Source organism: Mercenaria mercenaria, chromosome 11, assembly GCF_021730395.1.
Source record: "Mercenaria mercenaria strain notata chromosome 11, MADL_Memer_1, whole genome shotgun sequence".
In the NCBI taxonomy this organism is placed as follows: domain Eukaryota; kingdom Metazoa; phylum Mollusca; class Bivalvia; order Venerida; family Veneridae; genus Mercenaria; species Mercenaria mercenaria.
In genome coordinates, this window is record NC_069371.1 from 69,617,716 (window position 1) to 69,643,713 (window position 25,998).

Below are 25,998 nucleotides of genomic sequence, written 5' to 3' on the forward strand. Positions count from 1 at the left end.
AGTTTCAACTAAAGTTTTATTTTTGTTGTTTCAAATACATTTTTGCATTTTTAAAAAAGCATGAGAAAAAATTAGGCACCTTTTTCGCTACGGAAATATTTCTAAAATGTCCGTTCGTTGAAAGCCTTAATTATTTCTGACAGCTATGTTGCTACTGATCATCGCCAATTCTGAAAGCATACCGTAAATTAAGATCAAAGCGATTTTAACGCAGGTGGAACTCCATAAAAATCAAATTATTTGATAACTGATAAGTCAGTTTATTTTGGAATTTATTAGCCTATCCAACACAAATCCCGTCTTGTGGTTGCCCTTTAATAGCCACACTTCAGAATTGATTTACGGCACTTCACGTTTACGACAAAGTATCGCAAAGCGACTGCACCTGTAATTCTTATCCGGGCATTGTGCTACCTTGACGACTGTATGTTGTCGCGTGCCATCCTAGCAACCAGAGAAAAATGACATGCCTTCACTGACAAGCAGCATACCCCCTTGATCATAATGTTATAACATTATCTCTTAGTTTGTCACTTAAATATTTACTTTCTTTGTGGGAACTGCAAATCCTAAAATTCCAGATTGCAATAAACCACGTCCAATAAAAGTTCAAAGATCATTAATTGAATCAAATTCCACAAAAAGCGTGCTCTATTAATAAATTGCAACAGTCATACAGAGGCTATTGACGCGTCACTGACAAAAAAAGTCATTTTGAACTTGTTTCGCGTTTTAACTGAACTGAACACGATTTAGACATGTGACTGAAAAAAAAATTTTTTTCAATGTATCTTAAGAGTTCGAGTTGAGGACATTGGTGTATTCTAAAAGATAACAGTGCATAAAAAAAAGCAATGAAGATTTAAAAATTTATGGTAGAAGTAATTAAAAAAACAAACACTTTGATTTAAATCCCAAATCAAATTTTCAAATAATACATTAAACGTTATAAATAATTTCATTGACGAGATATAGTTTTGACAAAGCATTATCCGAGAGAAACGGGACGTTTTTACTACTATGGAAGAATAAATGGAAGTGCTATGATGTGCGGACTGTGACGAATATGGCCATATGGTCTAGAAGACCACAAAATATTGGAATCGTATCGAAAACGAGGCTTAAAGTGAACAGATGCGCGCGATGACCTTAGGGTCACGCAGACTCAGTGAAGATACAGAAATATTTGCATAATAATTAGTCGTTATAACGGTAACTATACAACTTAAATGTGACATATGTGATCATTGGGGGCGGGGCTTATAGAACCTTATATGACAAAAACCAGCAAAAGTGGAAATTTTATATTTATTTCCATAGAATAAATACCAGTTTGAAACGTCGACATTAACATGATCGTCTCTGACAGCATTATATGAAATCTCATTTTTCCTGTAGAACATATGTGAAAGAAGCGCAAATAATTGTTCCAGTCGGGTTTTTTTTATACATGTCTGGGAAGATAAATTAATTATCAATACTTCCATGAAGCAGAGGAGATTTCAAGACATTGAATCAGTTTTCTAAAGTTGGTGGCTTAAAGACACTGATGGATTGAGTCGCGTGCTTCCATAATTGGTTGTGTTGGAGAATTAAGTGCCTTAATTGTAAAAAGGTAATTATACATAGATTTATTTATTCATAGATAAAAATATTTCTTAATTATTAACTGATCTATTAATTAATTTATTTATTTATTTATTTTTATTTATACGTTTGGACTGAAGTTTTTTCTACAATGTAGAATTTGATTAAACTCTGATTTTTCAAAACTTCAGAATATACCTAGAAAATTCTGCAAATAAAAAAGACAGGGTCGTGTGCTTGATTTTTTGCTAGACTGATTCGAAAAATTTGGACCTCACGCAATATTTCATAATGGGAGTCTATGGGAAAATCATAGCTGTCATAACATTTTCGCGAATAGAATTGTTTCTACAATGTAGATTTTGATGAAACTTCTCACAGTTGTAAATAAACACATGGCCTATAATTTGGTGAAAAAAAAATGTATAGGTCCGTGTGCTTATTTTTGAGATATTTGGCCATGATTAAAGTGAACCGGGCATTTCACGCTACATTTAGGACATTATTTTGATTTTTTTTAACGTGCCATATGTTTTAATATAATATTTTGTCTTTAGAAATAGAGCAATAGTGCCATTGTAATAAATTTACTCACAGGTTCCGGTTAATTCATAAAATGATTTTCATTTCCGTACGCCGAATCCAGGCTTTATTCTACGTTTTCCGGACAAATGACGTTACGCCATCACTTCCGGTTTTTCAAACGTGTAGAACTACTTTACGTGTAGCAGACGTCGGTCGAATTGACTATCTATAACAGCAGAGAAAGAGGGAATTTTGATGTTTCCGCAGGAAAAGCTTACATGTGATAAAAACAATGTTACAAATATTAAATTTATAAAATCCTCGTCTAATATATTCAGTATGAAAAACAAATCATTTGATATCCTCTTTTTTTTCATTTCTGTTCATTTGTTTAGATTCTTCTTCTCGTACGCGTATTTGTTTAGATATATTGCTACTAACTTGATTAGATTTTCAATAAAATATATATGAATAATCTCGAATAAAGCCAGAATAGACCAACAGACCAATGTTCTATTTTTTAAAATGACGTAGACCGTATACCAGTACAGTAATATAAAATGACGTATAATACTTATGAAAATCTTTGTGCCTTATCCCCGTGGGCCGCGATCGCGGTACCAATATTTCTGCCAGTTGCAATAATGGGGCTGCGGATTCGCGGTCCAGCACGACATTCCATTTCGAGGCGCAGAGCAGACGACCACTAAGCTGATGAACTGGTATACACTTGAGGCGCCCTTGGACGCTTCGTTCTTCTTGTTTTTGTGTCCGATCCGAGATAGAATCGCCCCAATGGCACGAACACGACCCAAGAACATTGTTCTCGGGTCAAAATTTCACACCACCTCCTAATCGGGAGGACCGCGAACAATGTGACGGAATGAGAAGGTACAACTTTAATGTCAAAGTAACATCGTAGCGAAATAAACATATGATAAATTTATGGCCAAATAAGATATTATTTGAATGAAGAAATTACACTACTTTTGTAGAAATGTTGGTTTACCGCCGTCGATAATTTAAACAAGCGCTATAAATAAGGCTATAAAACTCCACTTCCGGTTCCCGGTGTTAGAGCATTTTACTCGAGCTACGTGACCCGACTCGACTCAATTCCATCCGGGGAATAGACGCCCAAGGACGTACAATGTGTCTGTTCATCGAAACCGGTCTGATCACTCGCCACTTGTTTTACTGGGTCAGTTATATGTCAAATATCATTTTTAACGCAGCCCCTAATACTTTTACAATGACGATATATTGAATTTTCTAAAAAAAAATCATGAAGAATCAGAGAATTTGCCTACCGTGAATTTTGTCTATTGATTTAATACTGAATTGTTTGATGATTTAAAATTACTTTCTTATTTAAGCTAGAGTACAAGGCTTTCTTGCACACCAGACTGGCGTTTATTCTGTGAATTTACTAGTGTCGGTTAAACCCATCTGACAGCCCGCATGTGCCATGTCAGATGCCTTTCGTGTTGTTAATGACGTCTAGAACGAAACACAGTTATGTACAGTCTGTAGTAGAATTACATGTATTTATTTTATATTTTTATTTAAAACAGTAAAAAAAGTCAAATACATTGATAGTATAATTCTCCATTAAAAAATGGTTTAAGTAAAATACAAAAAGTTACGCACCACGGGATCAAACTAAACAGGAACTCGACGTTGTTGTGCGTCAATGAAACGATTTCACGTCATTTCCGATTACAACGTTAATTTCAGACGCTTCGCTTAATACGTTACTGTTAGAAAATATTGCTATTAAGAAAGTCATTCGTTATATTTTGTTTAGTAGATGACATTTTTAGAATACAATATGCAGGAAAAATAAGCTATCACTGGTTGAAGGTGCGGTTCGGAATATTCGTTCCTCGGATAAATATGAGCGGTAAGGAAGCTATGCACGACTCGCACATTCCCAACTGCAGCTACTTGTATCATGAGATTTTTTATCCGCTAAGTCTATATTCAGAAAGTATATACACATATACATTCATGAAAATGTCTTTTAAATTTCTAAATAGCTGAAACTAGGGAAGGGGGGAAAGGGGGGTAGGGCTCCGTGACATAGAGGTTAAGGTCTCTGACTTCAAATCACTTGCCCCTCATTGAGGTAGGCTCGAGTCTCAATCGGGGCGTTGAATTCTTCATGTGAGGAAGCCATCCAGCTGGCTTACGGAAGGTCGGTGGTTCTACCCGGGCGCCTGCCCGTGATAAAATAATACACGGAAGGGCATCTGAGGTATTCCTCCAACATTAAAGCTGGAAAGTCATCATATGACTTAAACTGCGTCGGTGTGACATTAAACCCTAGAAAAATAAATAAATAGATAAATAAATAAATAAATAAATAAATAAATAAATAAATAAATAAATACAACTAGACTACGAAAAGTATCGGTCGCTTAAAAGAATGAAATGCCTTACCCATCATGAAATTTGTAGCATGGCCTACTGCTAGGGGTGACCCTCTGTAAGCAAAAGTTTTTCTGCTTTTAAAAGTATTCCATGCTTGAAGGACCTGTGTCACAAATTGTGATATTTGTCGTCAAATTAATTTTATGTTCTTATATGTGCAGTGACAGACGGTTAAACCCCTTAAGTCTGCAAAAGGACATTTAACACAAGGGCATTTAACTGAAACAAATCTTTTTTTTCTTGATATAAAATCTGTGGGGTGGGTATCAAAAGCAGAGAGCAAGGAACGGGTGTATAAAATGTAGTCAAAGTTTAGAATATATGGGTTGTACTGTAGCTGTACTGTAGCTGTAAGGAGGCATTTTATTCCCATTACATGTTCAGTGACCTTTATCTTTGCAATCATTTACTCCTATGGTCTGTTTTGTTTGTAAGACCTTTCTAAAAATGTATAGAATTTTATACTTTTCAATACTGTATCAAAGAAATAAACCTCTGAAGAACTTAGCGACAAAAAAAAATCACAACTTGTTATACGCGGCCTTAACTTATATAAAACTGAACAAAATTTTATAAATCTAAAGAAAAAATTAGCAAGTGAAGTCAAATACATCTACATGTATTTCGGAAATAAATGCATACGTCGAAACCAGACTAAATGAAGTAATATGATATGACATTGTGTAACACTTTCTTCTTGTAAAATGCATGCGTCTTACATTGTGTTTTAGCAGTAAGCCAGTAAGCTGTTTAATGTTGTTGTTTTTTTTTTTTGTTTTTTTTTTGGGGGGGGGGGGGTTGTTGTTGTTCTTGTTGTTGTTGTTTTGCAATAAAAGATTTTTTAAAAAACGCACCGAAATATTGAACTGTACTTGAAGTTATGGGAAGTAATTCTGTTTTTAGAAAGAAGAGAACGAGCTGTTTAACTTATCAATAGGATTCTAGAGTAATAATCCAAACTTACTTTCCAACTGTTGGGGGTGAAATACTCTGGATATCATGATCATAGTTGATATTTTTTATGTGCATCGGAACATCCAGACAGAATTACGTTTCATTTCCCAAGACATGCCGACTTAGTAACTTACAATTTGATAAATTTGACAATTTGAAAATAGTGTTTCATTACTCGATTCAGTCTCCAGTCGTGTCATCAGTGTTACAAAGACAAAGTATCACTATTCATATAGTTTTTTGGGGGTCATTTTTCTTCTTCTTCTTTAAAACCAGGATCGTCCTCGCAATAATAATAATATTATATATCAAATTATGACAAACAGTGTCTTACATGATTGACCATTTCGCTGTTTTGCTTGGTGGCATTAAAGCCTAGCGTATTCGAATGCAATTTCAATTTTCAATTACAACGTCACACACACACACACACACACACACACACACACACACACACACACACACACACAAGACAAAATCGGCAAACTTCTGCAGATTTTATTAAGATACAAGTCATACAATTGCGTCAATCAATGTTAATGTCAAAGGTCGGGACTATTTTCGGTCAATGTCTATAATTAGGCCCCTTTACAGTCGCGCCGCCCCCTACATCGTCACAATAATCGGTCTAATTTGTGTCCCGCGGGTTATGACGCCGTCGTCTTTTATCGTAGTGCAGAAATTTACACCATTAGGCTAAATGGAACGTTCTTTCAATATTACATCTAAAATTTCACGCTGTCTGACCGTCGGTCAAAACATGGTAACAATAGCGTCTGCTGAAGGATGTTATTATTGTTATCCATTCAGATTCAGCTTTTAAGTAATGTATCACCAGTACAGACTGATGAGATTTTGTCTTTGCAATGATACATAACTTTGTTTTTATAACTTGAGCGATTTCTTTTTTAGTTCAGTGCTTTCTGGATATCGAAACTGGTTTAAAGATTAAAGCGTGACTTGCTTATTCAAGTAGACGACAGTCGGTCAACACTGAATAGTGTAATTTAAAACTCTGAAGAGATAGAAGCCTTGTTATTTTAGTATACCCAAGTATTTTTCCATTTTGACATTCAATACTGCGGTCATTTTGAATTCTATGAAAAGCTGAATCTAGTATTCAAATTGATGTTTCAATTGTTAATGACATGTTTACTAATCCACTTCATTTACTTGGAGAGTAAATAAAGCCAAAATCAAAGTACATTAATAAGTGTCAATAGCACCCTTAAATATCATAAAATCTTCAAAACAAAGAGCTTAAAAGCCATAAATAAGGTCCAGTGCGCGTGCCGTCTTATCAGTCGCGATTTTATTCTTCGTCCACCACTTGACAATCAAGTGGACCACTGTGTTGTGCTTGATACACTAAATTTTGCAGAACACCTGTCTTCGGATGGAACCAGTGTCGCCAAATTAAAGCCTAGCTAGACACCTGTCCTTTAAAAGCAGACGAAAATTACACCCTTTAAAATAAAGTAATGCTTGTCCTGTTAGAATATTTATTTATACTTTTGCCAATATTCTGTTTTGTTCTACTGGAAAATTTCAATTTGCAAAATGCAAAGGTCAGACGGGAAATTCTATTACCCGCTACATTGCCGAGTTATATTCCACACAGGAACCTAAAATTTCCTGCGGGAGAAGGATCAAATTAGGAACCAGAAACCCTATAAGATGTGGCATGCGCACTGCACGTGTTTTGTCTCTGATGACTTAATATCTAAATTTTCTAAGTGCTTCAAAATGTCACAGAGTTGCGCAACATTTTGTTCCTAAAACCAGAATAATTGACAAATAAATTGTAGACATTCATGGAATTTCTCATCAAGAAAGATCATATTTCGGTAATGGGTAGTTGAAGGCATTTTACTGGAAATGTGTCAGAAAAGTAATTTCTTGTTCATTAAAAGAGGGGTGGGGTCGGGTAAGCAGAGGAGTTTTCAGTATTAAGTTGGAAGGTTTTCATACGAAAACATACACGTACGCGTCTTGTACTCGTTTTAAAATCTCGGTGTAATTTTAACTGATTTGTTACAAGAAAACACTTTGTCAGATGCTTTTTTTTTACATTTACTGGATAAAAAATTAGCCAAAACGTAAGGGAGTTTTGTTATTGATATGCTATGAAATTTTCTGCGGTGCTTTTTCATGAAAATTGATATTTATTAAGATTGATATTTGACTGCCAGATAATGGCCGGTTTCTGCAGAAAGTGGCATTTATCAGCTAATCATCTAACATAATTTGATGCCTTAGCAGACTGGTTTGCGGACATGCGACAATGATTCTCAAATTTCTATTCAAATAGGGAAGTTGTGCTCTTTGATTGCGTACCAGTCTGACATCTGATCTTTCATATGCAGATTGAAAACCATTCTTTGAAAAAAATCCCGGATGTAATCCGTTTTCCGGATGTTTCGACATAATTTTAGAAAGTCTTCAAAACTCGACAGATGGGTAGATATTACAGGCATTGTCTCCTGCCGAAGAAATTGTCGTCTGCCTCATGAAATTGTAATTAGTGACGTAACTTCACGCGCCACGGATCGCGTTCCGTTGAGGTTTCGCGAGAACTGAACGAATTGTCTGGGACGACTGAAAGGTTTCCAAATTTTTGGACATATGGCGAATTTTGTGAAACTGTTAGGCAAATGGGATGATCACTAATATCATTAATCGACTTTATTACCGTTAAACGAATTAAAAAATATTGTCTGCATAATTGGCAACATTGATTACGAAACTGCGTCTGTTAGATTTAATCATGACATGATTTATGAAAAAAGAATCTGTTGAAAATGTTAATTATACAATGTGGCAAAATTCTTATCACAGAAAGGGTTGTAAAACAATAATATATGGTAGACACTGAGAACTTTTTTCCTTACATTTGCCGTATATATGCGGCTTCGCATTGCTCATCGACCAGGTTAGACTTACACAGTCTGTTGAGATTAAACATTTCCCGTTTTATTTTTTTAATGTATATCAACTTTTCTGTGGCTCCCATTTACTGTGGCTTATCTCAACACAGAGGCTAGAGATATTGTAAATTTATCAGAAAAGTGGTATCAGAGAGGATTTTATGGCCAAGTGCTTTACATTTAATGGCTCTAGCGACTGATGCCAGTCTACGACCAGGTCATCATTTTAGTTTTAACATTTAACATCTGGACCGCTTGAGGTCTTTCTAAACCATTGCCTCTTACTGTAACCTTGTAACGGGGATAAAAACGATTTCTTGCTTATATTACCCACTGCTATAATCGAATATATTTGTCACTTATCAGTATTCATGGTTCCCCGTCCGCCCGTCCGTCCGCTAAAAATTGGACCCTGTTTTAACTTTAATGGTAGACTGGTCTCAGAAGATGGGTCCTGTGTTAACTTTAGTTCAAGATAATTTTCATGGAATCTTTACTTCGTAGACAACTAACAATTAAAAACTATGCAGGCTCCTATATTTAACTTTTCAATATCAAAAAAATGTTGTTCATTTGGCAATGAATAGTTAGAATATGATATAACTAACTGGATTCTACAATAATATTTTAGAAATAAGATATGTATAGGGCGAAAATGCAGAATATTGCACGCCTTTATTGGTATACATACCTCATTACAGTTGTCAAAGGTTGTTTTTGCTGTCATTTTTTTTTCTAATTTGTAATATAAAGAAAACAGCTATAAAAGGGTATGCATACTATATGATGTACTTAGCTGACACGTTGCTGTAGAATGTATGAAGTCAGATCGTGGCTTATCTCTAACCATTACAAAATGTCACTGATCAATGATTAGCTCTCAACTTCAGCACCACTCCAAATATTAGAACTGTCATAAAAGTTCTAGTCTAGAAAACGCTACATTTTATTATAGCAAAATGCTATTGGTCATTATAAGCCCTTAATCCGTTTCTATGGAAACAAAGTGTTTCATATCAACAATGTGTCATTTATAACGTCAACTGAACCTAAGTTTTGTATGGATTGCACTTGAAAAATAAATATATTGGAACCGGAATTGTTTATAGGGAAACAGGATCGATGGAGCTTGGATTAGATTGCTTTTACTAGCTTTCGTACATTAAAACTGTCAAATATATTATTCTTCAATTTTGTGTAATCGGTTACAGTAGGTACGTACAAGTGTACATGTTTTGGCTAATGCAAAATTCTGACTGCTGTTTCCTAAGAACTATTCCTGAAAATTCATAACTGTATAATGACAGAAAGGCAGAAGATGATAAGCATATTCCGATTGAATTCAGAGGATCACATGTTTTTATACACAAAAGATTTTTACTATTCTGACACTGAATGTCATATGCAAATAGCAAAAAAAAAGGCATATAACATTGGAGACACTTCCGGTACCAGTTTTAGACTTAAAGAGGCATGTGGCGGACGTAAAAAGTCCCCTTGTACATTAGGATTATACGCTGCTATATTTTCTGCTCTTGTAGGAGCATAGTGTCAGTTTGTATAACAGAGTTTCACCGAAGCCGGTGCTAGCGTCGTGACGTGTGTTGCACGTTTCATTATCTTTCGTGAACAGACTTAATCAAACCTGCTATTATTTTCTTAGGTTGCATAATATGCTTCAAAGGGATCTTCTTGTAGACTTTATTAACTTCCGCAACACATCGATTCTTTTATCCTAGAAAACGAAAATAAACAATACAGGGGTGGAGTAGTGTAGGGGTAGGGATAGTTCAGTTTATTGCATTATTTTTGAAAATTTTTGTTTGTTGGTTTAGAATTTTTCAAACAATTTAGACATTTTTATCTCTTTTTTATGCATGCTAAATTGAGAAACTTTGAGTGAACTTTATATTACCAAGGTTTTGCGTATAATTTTACGCGTTTTATTGATGCGCACGCGCACAAACTATCGGGGCGCGTGCCGGCCACGTTCCGCTGATGTGAGCGTAATAAAACTGTAGCATTTTATTGTAAAAATCAGCATGCATGCAGATAGTTCACTATCTTAATTTGTTGATACTGAAATGTCAACCAAATAAATGTTAAATTTTGCATCAACAGATAGTTCAAACGCTTGTATCACTTTTCCTATTTGAGCTGCACCATGAGAAAACCAACAGAGTGCAGTTAGAGAAACCGTTAGCGAACAGCATGGATCCTGACTAGACCGCGCGGATGCGCAGGCTGGTCTGGATCCATGCTGGTTGCAAATGCAATATGCTGGTTTTCTCATGGTGCGGCTCATTTATGGTATTCAGTGCATTGTTTTGTGGGGGTTAGTTTTCTCTTGCACTGCGTGGAAGTAAAATGCTAGATTACTTTATTAATGAGCAAACAATAACGTAATAGTGACTGTTTTAGACTGACATAACCAGATCAGTCTTGCTCCACGTACAAGTTATTGCTAGATTACTTTATAAATCAAGAAATAAATTAAGAAATAATAGCATATAGTTATGACCGATTTAGAACAGAATAAGATATTCAACAACCACGGACTCCAGTTTACATTACCCGTAGATTGTTTGACTGACAGAGATTCTAGATTTAGAAGACTTGCACGTGATGATTTGATTTAACCAGTGACGGATGGGACCGCCCGCTTTTCACTTTAAAACCGAAATATCTTGTCAAAATTGATTGGCGATATTGTTTTCTAGCGGTACCCTCAGTCTCTTTTACTGTTATCTTTGAAACAACCTGTCTTTGGAAATCTTTGTATCAAATTTGCGAACAGATTGTACTATTATCTTTTCAATCAAGATTTGACAGAACTTTTCTTCTTTTAGAAAGATATCAACTTGTTCCATTCGACATTAAACAGTCTAATCAATACACAACAACAATAACGCACCATGCTGTTAGCCACCATGTAATTGTATTAAAACGAAAGTAGAGTCATTGCGCATGCTCCCAATGCACATTTGGTGGTCGCCATTATTGAATCAAATTTCTGACTACAAAGGCGGTATCTCAACTGCGTGATACACGATATTAATTGCAGAAAAAATGTCGTTGAGCTTTAATAAATAATACCTCTCCCAAAACGGCAAATATTTATAAGCGTTTTTATTCAAATGTATTTTATAGGACAGGGTAATGCTGACCAGCAATTCTGATAATTAGTAAATTGACCACCGCTTTCAAATAAATCAAACCTTTCGCATAAAAAGATCATTTATATTTTTTTCTTGAATTGTCATAGATAAAAAGACCAAATTGATTGATTCAGAGGCCACACAATACCCGCTATCATCTTTATTGGTTGGTGTAGTCATTAAATTTTCTTCTTTGTGGAATGTATTATTTACTAATGATTTTTGAAGATGGCGTTTCGAGTGTTCCGCTTTCAGAGACAAAACACGCAAAACTGTCGTGTATTAATGAAATACAACGGGACATTTCTCTGGAATTAATTCTGAATTCAGTCCTTTGATATCAAGATAAAAGAAAAGTGCGAAAAGAAATGGGAAATGTTCATTAGTATGCATTTTAAATGCGACGAAATCTGTCACTGTTTCAGCTGATCATCTTGTCTGTGCAATGTTTTTAGATGAGCGTTCAGTCAATTTATACAAACAAATGATCTTCTTTAAAATGTAGGCAGAATTGTTTCAGCCATGAAAATAATATGAAACGTTCTGCTGACTCAGTATAAAAAAGAAATAAATAGGTAATTTCAAATCATTGTATGTGAACAGAAATGAGTCTGATCCTGAAGCCAACACTTTTTTTTTGTAACTGATCAATAACATTTTGTTATAGTAATCGAAGAATGTTCTTCAGTCTTTAATAAGAATTAGGAAGTTATTAATATAGAAATATTTATTTATTTTCAGAAATGCCTACAAGATCCATACTGCACGATGATATTGAATGTGAAGAAGAATCTGACTTCCCGTCAGACGAAGATCTTGAAATCTCGGACCAGGACGAGATTATCTGTAAACAAGATCGAGACAAAAATAACCCAAAGAAGGGAAAACGTAGAAAATCAGACAGTACTGACAAAGATGAACCCAAAGTTCCGAAAAAGCGCGGACCGAAAAAGAAAAAGATGACAAAGGCAAGGTTACTTCGTCTGAGAGTCCGTAGAGTGAAAGCCAACACGAGAGAACGAAACCGGATGCATGGGTTAAATGATGCACTTGATATATTACGAAAACATGTTCCATGTTATTCGAAGACTCAAAAGTTATCAAAAATTGAAACGCTGCGTCTAGCATGCAACTATATTGGTGCCTTAGGAAATATTTTGAAAACTGGAATTCGACCGGACGGGATTTCCTTTGCCAAAGCACTGTCAAAAGGCTTATCACAAAATACGATGAATCTAGTGGCTGGATGTCTGCAGCTGAATCCAAGAACACTTTTACCGGAATCTGCAGCTTATTCGAAACCGTACCAATTTTTGTACGAAAATTCTTTGGATTTTACATCACCAACGTTGATCCGTCAGACGGAATTTTCGAACCAGTGCTTTCAGTCGTATGAAAGCTTCTCGCCGTCACGTGCGAACGCGTGTTACTCAGTGCCTTCAATAAATCAAGTGCCTCATACAACCATCCAGACGCCCATATCTGATTTTGGAAGCCCGAGGATTATGAGCCCTCTTCAGGGATATACTGCGGACAACAGTTTTCAAGTCGAGGCAATGACGTCATCAAATTTTTTACGCTGTGATAACGTCATGGATTCGTATCCAAACAATTACGTAACTCCTCCGTCCCAAAATGGAACAATTTATCATCCGAGCGTTGTAACATCTATACAGGACTGTGTCCCGACTTGTGCAATAATTGATAACATGTCAGATTCTATTCTTGAAAACGACATCGCAATGTTAGGAACCAGCCCAAGTATATTCGATCAAATGGCCCCATGATGTCAATTTTAGAAATGTTATTGTCAAGTCAAAGGAATCTTGAGTACTTTCGTACTTTCTACAAACTCGTTTTTGATCTTTATGTAGTGGAACGATGTAGTGGAATATGATTTTAAGTTTTCATAAGACAGTTAAACGCTCACAAATCTCACACATTTTTAATTTCTACTGATTGACTTTTTTTCCGTTTACAGTTTGAATGTGTTTTCTTTTAAGCTCATTCATTGATACAAAATTTAAGAAAAATATTTACGAGTTAAAGTCAGTAACAACTTCTGTAGAAAGTGAATCATCAGTTATATTTAAAATTGTCTCAGAAGCTTTGAACATTCGCGATTTCTTAACATTGTTTAGATACTTCCATACAGGGATAATTTGAAGTCATTTTATTTGTCAATAAGGTCACCTTTTAAGATTATAACATCGAGTATTTTAGGAGGAACTGATTCTTATACTTTCTTTGATATGCTTACCTTCCACAACAGAAAACAGACCCGCTTGATACTTGTCCAGACTAGCTCCTAGACTACCGGTATATACATTTTTTTTATTTATATTTTTTAAAGTCTTTATTCTATGTCCAATATCATAATATATTCATATTACAGTCAGTTCTCCGAGAAAAACCTTTAAGATAGACCGGCATTTGTAACTATCATATAAAATAAGAGAAAAATTACAATTACAAGTTGAAGTTTTGTGACAAATTCTTCATTATCAGTCTAGTGGCTAGTCTAATACTTGTCATGCTTGAGCATTTTCCTCCGACTTAATTTTATTATTTTATGAAAAACAAAGATCATGTTTTCATATATAGTGTTATATATATGTTATGTATATTAGGTCAGGGACTTGTGTGCAATAAGTTACATTCCTTGTGCTATTTTTCTACCTTTTTTTTGCCTCACACTGAAGTGCCATTTACAAACATTTCTAGAAGTAATAGTTAGTTTCATAGATATCGAATACATGTTGTCATTGAGATGTATTTCATTCTTTATCGCAATTTTAAGTTTCAGTGAAATGAAGGACACCGGAGATTTTAAAGCTAATGTAGAAACTTACAGTTCGCTAGTCATATATTGAATGTACAACAATTTTATGCAATGAAACGTAATATACATTGTATATGCCTGAATGATTGAAAACGGTTGTACACTGTATATATTTTTAGAAACATAATCGTTTTAAATCCAGTTTTAACATACCTTTATTTCATATGAAATAAAATATTACTATTATCTGCATAAAACTGCGTTATATTTCCAATACCGATAAGGGCATGTACCTAATGTGGTAATACACCATGCAGTGCTGACAGATTTGTCGCCCCTGGATCAGCACTATGAAATGAAACCCGGAAGTACATGTAGGGTAGATCCAGGATTTTGGCTGTGCGTGCGTGCGTGTTTGTGGTGTGGGGGGGGGGGGTGGAGGATGGAGCCAGCCCCTCGAAAATATTTGTTGGCATGTATACTTCAACCGGTGCAGTCTGAGGAGTCTTTGACATATTTTAATATATAAGTTATACATGAACAATTTTTTAATTTATCTTTTAAAGAAAAAAAAACAACAAGAACTTAAACCCAGCGGATAGTATTTTCACTTGGCTGTCATCTTGTCCCTCCTCGTTAGCAGTTAGAAATACTACTGCTTTAATGTTTTGCGAGCGTTGATTAGAATGACAGATGTCCCAATTTTAAGCTATCAAAAATGTATGCAAGCGCGCCCCCTCCATCCTCGAACCGCCCTTGCGTTCTATTCGACCCGCTGTCATTATTTATTTATTTATTTATTGCTCTAGTTATGGGCCTGGCAATGCTTCAAAAACTAGTATCAAAATGGTCACTATGTCAAATTTATGCGTCGTTTCCTTACCATCAATGTAAACCATATTATTTACATAGCACAGTTGTATTTAGCTAACCTGGTACATTGCCTCACACCTCTTGAAATTTGCAGCATATTGGTGTTTTCTAATGTTCTGTGGTGGGGGTTAGAGAATGAAACAAACAAAAAAATGCGAATATACGAAATTCTAAACTACGTAAAAGTACTTGATTGAATGTATTTACTTTTCGATTAGCTTAAGGGGGTCGCAAATGACATTACATTGATGTAAGCACACGTATGTTACACTGCTAGTGCTATTTTGTATTTCGTAGGTCTACGGCGCACTTCCGCTTGCAGGGCTTCCAAGAGGTCAGACACAGCTATTAATGACATTTAAAATGTAATTCTTTCATGTCTTCTAAGACACCAAGAAGTTATAATTTTATGTAGGCTTAACCAATTCATTTTTTACAACCTGTCTTCAACCCATGCAAACACACCTATCAAATTTGTTGAATGAATTTTAGAGGCAGACTGCCCTCTGACGCCTACTCAGTGTGTCAATTAAAAGGAATTAGCGCAGCTTTTCAATACCATCATCTGACCAGGAACGGAAGACTGGCATTCTTGGACTTTCTGTAACTGTCTACAGACATGTAACGAAGGCCCGTCATACTCTCATCTAAGAGCACGTCCATGTCTAATTTAAATAAAAACAGAGAAACAGCAACAGTCTACTGATCACTGGGTTTATGAGTGACCCTGCACGGATTTTTTGGGACCATTAATTAATTATCTGTAATTATTAATGCTGTGCCACCCCATGCGCTATCCTGCATCCCCTCATGTCACGAATGATACGCCACGTCCACAAAGTTAGTGCAGTGTAAAGTCACGAAATAGAAGATAAAAAAAAAATAATTTGGAAGGAAGCGCTTTGTTCACTGTGGGTCTGTAATTGAAGAATATTTAATAATTTATGATATGAAATACAGACGGACTACTTTTCCGACCAGCGGAAGTTGGATACATCAACATGGTGTCATATGATCAAGTGGGTATGATCGCGTGTCATGTAAGCTATTATAAAGAAATATTAATTATCGCCACTTACTGTATATATTATTGTAATTTTCAAAATTATACGAACCATCAAATAAACGGATAGCGGAAACGGGGTGTAAAGTGACAAGAGTTGAATAAACTAAGTTTGTATCTAATAAACTTAATATAAATTTTATTCCTTCGCTCTGTCTAACACTGAAACTACGAAGTCGCAAATATTTTTAACTGATTCCTAATATAAAGTATTACTTGACTCCTGAACACATGGTCCATAGTGTGTGCTATCGACCGGTCTCCAGTTCAACGCGGGTTTGCTGGACTTCAGTCAAAACTTGGGATTTATTTCTGTTGTCTAGGAATAGAACACTTACTGGATGACATGCAGGCCCTGGAGGGACACTTGACTTCCTCACTTCAAATTTTTGACTTCTAACTTTTGTATTTCTCACTTCCAACTTCTGGACTTCTTACTTCCTACTTCTAACTTTCGCACTTCTGAATTCTACTTCCGTACTTCTGACTTCAAACTTCCTGACTTTCGACTTATGATTTCCAACTTCCACATTTCTTACTTCCGACTTATTGACTACTTACTTACTACTTCTAACTATCATAAATTTGACTTCTAACTTCCGCAATTCTGACTTCCAACTTCCTGACTTTCGACTTTTGAGAGGAAAAGTTGGAAGTCGGAAGTCAGGAAGTAAGAAGTCTGAAGTGTGGAAGTTGGAAGTCAGAAGTGTGGAAGTCGAAAGTCAGAAGTTGGAAGTTGGAAGTCAGAAATAAGAAGTTTGAAAGTAAAAAGTTAGAAGTCAGAAATCAGGAAGGTAGAACTTAGAAGGTGAAAGAGTTTGGAAGTTAAAAGAGTGGAAGTTAGAGATCAGACGTTTGGAAGTTGGAAGTAAGAAGTGTGGAAGTCAGATGCCTTAAGTCAATAAGTTACAAGTAAGAAGTGTGTAAACTTGAAGTAAGAAATGAGAAGTTCGGAAGTTATAAGTTAGAAGTGAAGATATTGGGTGTCAGCGAGTAGTTAGAACTTAGAAGTGATGAAGTTAGAAGTAAGAAGTTGGAAAGGTGGAAGTCGGAAGTCAGAAGTCAGAAGTCAGGAAGTTACAAGTCAGAAGTGCTAAAGTTAAAAGTTGGAAGTAAGAAGTCGAGAACTTGCAAGTAAGAAGTGCAGAAGTCAGAAATTAAACAAGTAGGAAATACGGAAGTCAATTGTCACTCCAGGGCTTCCATACTCCAGGGCTTCCATATGCAGGTCAATAGTCAGAATGTTTAGCTCTAGGATGTTAAATAACACATATGAATATTGTCCAGCAAGCTATGCAGTAACTGTATCATAGTACATGTACATGCAAAATGGCCAAAATCAGCTTCCACACAAATCAACCATGTACGACAGTCGATGTAAAACATATATGGCTAAAATATGGTGTACCATTTAAGGTCTAAAGTCTGCTTTGCGTGCACGCATATTTCAAAATATACGTGCACGTATAAAAAAAATGCGTGCACGCGTAAATATATACGTCTACCTGTATATATTTACGCGTACACACATATTTTTATACGTGCACGTATATTTTAAAATGGGCGCGCACGCAAAGCAGACTTTCGACCCAAATGGTACACCATATAAAAATTCAGTTTTGAGATTAGTACGCAATTAGTTATCAGAGACAGAACTAGCCCTAACACTGTTGAATTTATAGAATTGCTGTCATCAACTGTATAGATTTGCCATGTATTTTTTTTAAAGAAAAATGCCCCTCAATGAAATTAATATTTAGTGTGTTTTCATGTATCATATAACATGATTCTTGTGTTGCTGTGGTATATACACAGCGACTGGTGGTTACACTGCCATTGTCAGATGATCACGGTTAGCCGTAAGCCTGCTAAATTTCTAAAATGGATTTGTCCATCATTCAGTTTGAACAGTACCACCTATTTTTCAAAGGGGTGTTCACTGAAAATTTTCTGTCTGAATAGCGAACAGAGCAAACCATGATCAGCCTGCACGTCTTGGTCTGGCAAAATCACTTGCCGCAAGCAGGCTAAATGTTATGTAATTACCTTCATTTTGTTGTTTATCTTGTGTATGCATGCACTTTATATTCAGTTGTTTAATGGGCGTGCTGTTAATATGTGCATACGATATATAATCCGGCAAAATATTCAGGTGTCTACTTATCACAACGCAAACGCGTAGAACTAAAGTTCGGCAAACACATGATAGAATGAAGTTAGGCGAAGGCATGACAGTATAAAGTTAGGGTTAACACGGAGTTTCGGTCGTATGTTATAATATATCTACTTTATAAAGAGGAAGAAAGCCCGATGCGAAGAAAGGAAAAGTTCATTGCAATTATGGACCAAGGCTAGAAAGAGGTAAAGATAAAACCACAGGCACGAGATGGATTCAAAAAAATGAACAGAAAAAAAATACACAAACTATCTATCAGTATTTTACGTGTGGATTTAGTTGCAAAATGAGACTGACCACAAGTATCTGGTCCTTTCCATTCATTTCACTTAATTTTCTGGAGAATTCATTTCACAGCGGCGCGGGTATTGACTCGGAACCCATTGCTCGTACTCTTAAAAGTATGTATTATTAGTGTTGAAAATCACTATCACAATTTATAAAAAAAATATCGCCTAAATATCATCAATATTCGATTTAGTATGTAAATTAGGCTCTTGATCACGTGAGCATTTCGAGGAGTGAATGTAAAAGAAGTGTAAGTGCATATTCATTAAGAAACACTTAGACTTTTTCCGCATCCACACTTTGATTTGCATGCTGATGGTAATTAAGATGATGAGTAGTTTTAAGTTAGAATTTGAAAGCTCGATGAAAAGATACATTTAGTTCAAAAAGTTGATATTTTATTGTGCATCACGTGGCGACAAAATGCGTGAATTTAGACGTCATACGTTTTTAGGCGAATATAACATTCTTGATCATTTATTACAATTATACAAACGTAGGCTGCTATCATCTAGCTCTATATAAACAATATAAAAAAATATGCATTTCTCTCTGTATGTCTTTAGCCTTGTAATGTTCATGTTTTATAAAATTATGTGTTGTTATGTTTTCTTTAGTCTATTTATATTACAGAAACTACATGTGCCAAGGTTTAATTTTATGCAGACAGATTAACACTATTATTGTTTTTAAGTGTAATCCAACGCTTTCCAAAACTTTCTCACAAAATGATGGTTTTGATGATTTTTTTCATCTTCTAATATATTTCATCTTCTGGTATATTGTCTAGATTTTAAGCTCTTTTCATTGTACTACATACTGTTTATGCCATTAAGGGTTACATTGTTCATAATGACGTTAATCTGCTTACTGTAACTAGAGTTGATATAACATACTATGAATATTTTTTTACATTGTTATATTACAGGACCATATGTTAGACTGACTATAACCAGACAGGTTATCCTCTTCAAATAAAGTTACCATTATTAATTGAACAAATAATGGGTTCTGTATTGTCACAATTCTAGATAATGAAACCCAGTTTTTTTTTATGTAGAAATGAAATTATTCTTAAAAAAAAAATTACGGTTTGGAAAATATGGAAACTCATATTAGAATATATCACAAGCTTATTCTATTTCACAAAGATAATTTCAATATAAATTTAGAAACAGCATGCATTAGCACGAAATAATAATAATAAATTTTTGCTCTAATGTCGAATGCTACTGTCAGTGGCGGATATTCGATCTGCATCTTTTCACATGCGATATAAATTTTTAAAAAGATATTGCAATTCAGTTTTCCAGACGCTTTTAAGTTTTAGTGTTTATTTATGTCTATTATATTGCAGTCAAAATGACATATACTAAAACACTTACCGCTCTATAAATAGATACAAATCACACCACTGAATCAAATAAGTTATGTAATATAGAAAAGTGTTTTAAATTTATCAAATCTACATTAAAGGTAATAACCCACATATTTTATGTGAAAAAAAAATTCTTTAAAAAAATCAACGAAAAAACTACTCTGAAAGTGACTAGTGGTACAAACTTATTGGCATAAGAGTTTTGCAAGATATTCTTATAAATAAATAAAGTTATTATATACCTTTGTAAATTCTGTCAAAAATACAACTTGCATTTCAAAAGGAAAAACAAACAGGCTGAAAGTAGGATAGTAGTAGTATGTAGGTTTATTTATACTCGCTGTCGGTTGCCCATATGAGCGAGAATATTCGCGCCTTCACCGTCCATCTTAGAGCGTCAGCGGGCGTCTTGTCATGCTGTCCCTCGTAGTCCTTGCGGAGTACCAATCTCGGCGTTCGTGGACAATGACAATACAAGGCTGAGGTGGTAGTCGATCCTTCGTAGTGCCATAGCCCTCGCCCTTGGTTGTGACTCTACCGGCTGTCATCAATATAATTATGGTCACTTCCGGTATAGCCGCATGCCTGCTCCGCGACGTGCACGCGGCGAGAGCTCAGGAGCAGAAAATCCCGTCATGATTACACATTCCGTATTGTATATTGCCGGACTACTTTCGTTAATATGCATGAGTTGACACAGTTATACAAATAGTGCACACAAATACATCACTCATTTCATTTTAACATAACAAACATTTAGGATTTCGCTCAATTACAAATAAACAAACAAAAAGATGGAGATATATAATAAAAGGGTCATTGCAACAGTAGCTAGATCTGGGATGTTGTATTCGGCTCTCGTAGATTTTGCAAGGACGGATCACATTCGGCGCATGCGCGCCTCGTGAGATCCGATCTGGCAAAATTCACTCGAGCCGAATACAACATCCCAGATCGAGCTACTGTTATAATAATACTTTTATATTGAGCAGAAGCTAGTATGCCGTTGCAAATCTTTTGAATTAATGCAAAAAATTTACATTCTTCTTGCATTTTACCAATATCTAACTTTTATTTTCACCGACTTTATAAATTTTAGTGTCATATATTCAGTCTGAACCAAACTGGCGGAAATGATCATGTTGAAACATTTCACCCAAACTGTGGGCGAGTGGCTTTAAAGCACATAGAGTTAACTTAATTTGTAAGTATTTGCATTAAATAGAATGAATATGAAATAATGTTTCTAAACTGGACTAAATAGATATATATTTCTGATTAACAAAAATGTTTTCTGATGCAAAAGGTCCAAATCTCGGGTGATAGTTTTAGCTATTGACCTTCAAGCATCAATAAGTGTATGTCATTGCAAGTTAGTGAACATATCACGAACCCCCCCCCCCCCCCCCCCCCCACACACACACACACACACAAATCTTGATCACAAAACGTAAATTTCATTCTCAACTGACATGTTACATTCTAATATGTATACAACAAATTTTTAAGTAAAAAAAAATCGCTAGTGCGGCTATATTTTGTACTGAAACAAATATCATTATGCTAATATATTCAAAAAACCTGATCTTTTCTTTCTATATAAAGAAAATGCATATCACCCTCAGGAGAAAAAGTCATTCAAACGATAGTGCGATTTCTGCTTAAATGGCTTAAAACAAAAGAAAATAGTCCAAAAAGTAGTTTTATAATGCCTGCTGGACGTTAGTAGAATAAAAATAGATTCACCTTTTCTGAGTACCATTACAAAGTACCTCAAAAGAAAATTTTGTCATTGTCCTGAATCGTGAACATCTCGAACCACGCCGGTCAACGCCATTTACGGTCCGGAGAGCAGATAACTGAATATAGATGTTGTGATATAGTGGTCATCTTCCTACATCTGACCCACTGATTTACATACGACCCTGTGGCTGTTTTACTAACCTTAGTTTTCTTTAATCTTATAAATATATCAAGATGACACAAGATTAAATTCTGCTGGATGATCAAGCAGAAAATATCTCCACTTGAATAAAACTACTAGTATATGAATGAAACTTAGTTATTTTGCTTTAATACAAAATAATTCAACAGAGAGTTGCGAGTTCATATCTGTGTGATCACGCGTACGTGTAGAATTTTTTTCTTTATTTCAGTGGGTACCTAAGGTATCAAATTCAAAATACAATTTTCAAACACTTGGAATATGCAATTCAACAATTCAACAACAAGTTCAAAATGTACTTATTAGTCTTGCAAGTAACTCAGTTGAATTTATAAAAAGAAATGCCATCTCTCTCTCTCTCCCCCCCCCCCCCCCCCCCCCCCCCTCACTCTCAACCAACCTGCCCACCTATTTACCTATTTACCTACCTATCTATGTGATTTACTGCACGTGCGCGTACACGTGCATGACTTCCATTATTTACGCTTACGAGACGAGCCGAAATAATATAAGGAATTCAAACTACCCCGGAATTCTTACATAAAAAGGGTTATCTTCCCTTTCTTTTATTGTTATTGACAAATACCAATTGTATTTTTTTTTATAAAAATACTCTGAAAGTACAAAAGAGTTGACGGTATGAGCAGACACGACATCCTCTTCCTTCTTCAAGCGGATCGTACTAAATGGAACAAACAATTAATGGACACAACTTATTAGGGTTGATGTGAGTGAACTCGGTATATTAAAACCGTCCAGTTTATACTGTCTCGTGGTAGTATATTTGTCCGCAGAGACATGTCTAAATAATCTCACTATTACAATCTCGAGAAAGTATTGTGCTCCAAAGAGATTCGTCTAATTAGAATCGCTTCTACTATCTCGTCATAGTTTTGTCCTCCATAGAGCCTGGCCTAAATAGTCGTACCTCCTACCATCTTTGACAGTAATGAACTTGTCCATCTTTCAATTTGGACAGTACCATTAACTGTTAAAAGGGGTGCTTACAAAAAAGATACTTGCTGATTAGCGAACAGTGCAGATCATGATCAGACGGTACGGATGTGCAGGCTGATCATGATCTACACTGGTCGCAAAGGCAGAATTAATCGTGTACAGCATGGTAATGGTTAAGAAGTCGTACTTTTACCATTTCTTGATAGTATTATTCGCCACAGAGCCTGGCCTAAATAGTCGTATTTGTACCATCTCGTGGTTGTATTCTTTTCCATAGAATCTGGTCTAGACAGTTGTATTTCTACAATCTTATCATAGATTTTCCTTCTCACTTGGGCCTCGTGTGAATAGCTGTACTTCTACCATCGCGTGACGATATTATTCTGCGTACAGTCTCCTCTTAATAGTAGTATTCGTCTAAATAGTGTCATTTTATCGTCTCGTGATAGTATCATACTTCATAGAGCCTCGTCTAAATAGTGTCATTTTTACCATCTCATAGCATTATGTTCCACAGAATCTCGTCTAAATAGTGTCAGTTTTACCATCTCGTGATAGCATTATGCTCCATAGAGCCTCGTCTCAATAGTGTCATTTTTACCATCTCGTGATAGCATTATAATCCATAGAGCCTCGTCTAAATAGTGTTATTTTTACCATCTTGTGATAGCATTATGCTCCATAGTGCCCCGCCTAAATAGTGTCATTTTCACCATATTGTGATAGCATTATGTTCCACAGAGCCTTGCCTAAATAGTGTCATATTTACCATATCGTGAAAGCATTATGCTCCATAGAACCTCGTCTAAATAGTGTCATTTTACCACCTCGTGATAGCATTATGCTACATAGAGCCTCGCCTAAATAGTGTCATTTTTACCACCTGTTGATAGCATTATGCTCCATAGAGCCTCGTCTAAATAGTGTCATTTTTACCATCTCGTGGTAGCATTATGCTTCACAGAGCCTCGCCTAAATAGTGTCATTTATACCATCTCTTGATAGCATTATGCTCCATAGAGGCTCGTCTAAATAGTGTCATTTTCTCCATAGAGCCTCGTCTAAATAGTGTCATTTTCAACATCTCGTGATAGTATTATGCTCCATAGCGCCTTGTCTAAATAGTGTCTTTTCACCATATCGTGAACGCAAAATGCTCCATAGAGCCTCGTCAAAAAAAGTGTCATTTTCATCATGTCGTGATAGCATTATGCTCAATAGAGTCTCTCCTAAATAGTGTCATTTTTAACATCTCGTGATAGCAATATCCTCCATACAACCTCGTCTACATAGTGCCGTTTTCACTGTCTCGTGATAGCATTATGCTCCTTAGAGCTTTGTTACGCCTCAAAATGGTAGCAACGCGTTTTGGTAGTCACTACCAAAATTCGGCCGAGTTTTGGTAGCGGCAAAATACGTTGCAATGGTACATATGATGTGTTAAGGATCATGGAATGGAACGTGTTTTGGTAGTTTTTTTTCTACACCGGGGGCTGAGTTCATTTTTTGCATTACGCAAAAAAGACAGAGATAAAAGGAGTGAATGCCTCATAAAAATGGTCGGAGAGGGTGTTCGGATTTCCTCTCCCGATATATAGTTTTCGTATAAAACAACCAAAATGTAGATTCATGAGAGTGTGAAAGGGGCCTCAAACGACGTTTCCTATGCAATAACATTGTATTGTTTTATTGTTTTAATGTGTGAAACGGAGTATACAGTCAAACCTGTGTTAAAGACCACCTCTGAACAGAGACCACCTGGCTCTAAAGACCCCGTGTTTTTTTCCTATTTTAATATTTACAGTGTATTTTTACCTGTGAATAAAGACCACCTCCCAATAAAGACCACATTTTGACTCTCCCAAAGGTGGTCTTTATAGACAGGTTTGACTGTATATGTGAGGAAGGCACGTGGGTCATCCACCAAAATATTTCTAAAGCATCCCACATAAACATAAATTGTGATTTCTGTGGGTGTTAAGGGGTCTCAGATAAATATTTACGGCAACAAAAGATTTTTTCTCTTTAAAGGTGAGGGGTTTCGAAAGTAAATCACAGATATCTTTGAAACACAACGTAAAAAAATGGTAAAATGTGGGCCTGGGCTTACTTGACTAATTTTCCAAAACCTGAATTCTCCGTCGTTAGATTTTTATTTTTATTTTGGTGTACATGTATACATGCGGGTGGTATTTTGGGGTCCTCCTCGGGCAACACATGGAAATGGTGGGTTCTGTTTGTTTAGATGGGTAGGAAATATATAATTTACTCAGAAATTAAGCTTGCTCCGCAATGAGGTATACAATGTCATGTATCTTATTATTTATGTCTCTTAATATTTATCGCAGATTTTGGCTTTCTTCTTGATTTGTATACGACGCATTTTGAGAACACCTGCGGTGGGCGGACGGCTCCAAAACTTGTTCGCTTTCTAATTTGAGCATTTTTGTATCCAATGTTCTATAGACTTGGTCAGGACGTTAACATCTGGGACAAGTTCGATAATCAGCCGGATCGTCCCAGTAGTTCTAGAGTTTCGCAGCGTCCCCTCTTAAACTTACGCAATCTTATTCAGTATCAACCAAACTTGGTCAGTATGCTGATTTGCATTATATCTTGGTCAAGATCTATAACCAGTCAGATAATCTCAGTAGCTCTGGGGGTATGTCCCTCGAATAACCCAGAATTGTGAATGTTGACAGTTTCCGCTTTCTTACATGAGCAGTTTTTGTCCGATGTTCACCAAACATTTTTTTATTGTTCACCAAATTTGGTCATAATATTTATGGGCATAATATCTCGCGCAAGTTTGATAACCAGCAGCAAAAACTAAATGCTTTCCTTTAGCTTTGCATAGAGCTACCCTACAATTGTTTAAATGTTTTGTAATCAAAATAACGTATATTTTGCATGTGTTGTGAAAATGATTAATTTCCATAGAATTAAACATAT

At 35.7% G+C, this 25,998-nt stretch overlaps 1 protein-coding gene across 1 annotated transcript; it reads left to right on the plus strand.

Moving 5' to 3' along the window:
• The first annotated feature begins 1,193 nt into the window (after positions 1-1,193).
• LOC123532196 (neurogenic differentiation factor 1-like) lies at positions 1,194-14,555 on the plus strand. The gene is made up of 2 exons (XM_045313565.2): positions 1,194-1,615; positions 12,326-14,555. The coding sequence occupies exon 2, from the start codon at positions 12,328-12,330 to the stop codon at positions 13,369-13,371; it is 1,044 nt and encodes a 347-aa protein (XP_045169500.2). The 5' UTR covers positions 1,194-1,615; positions 12,326-12,327; the 3' UTR covers positions 13,372-14,555.
• Positions 14,556-25,998: the final 11,443 nt, after the last annotated feature.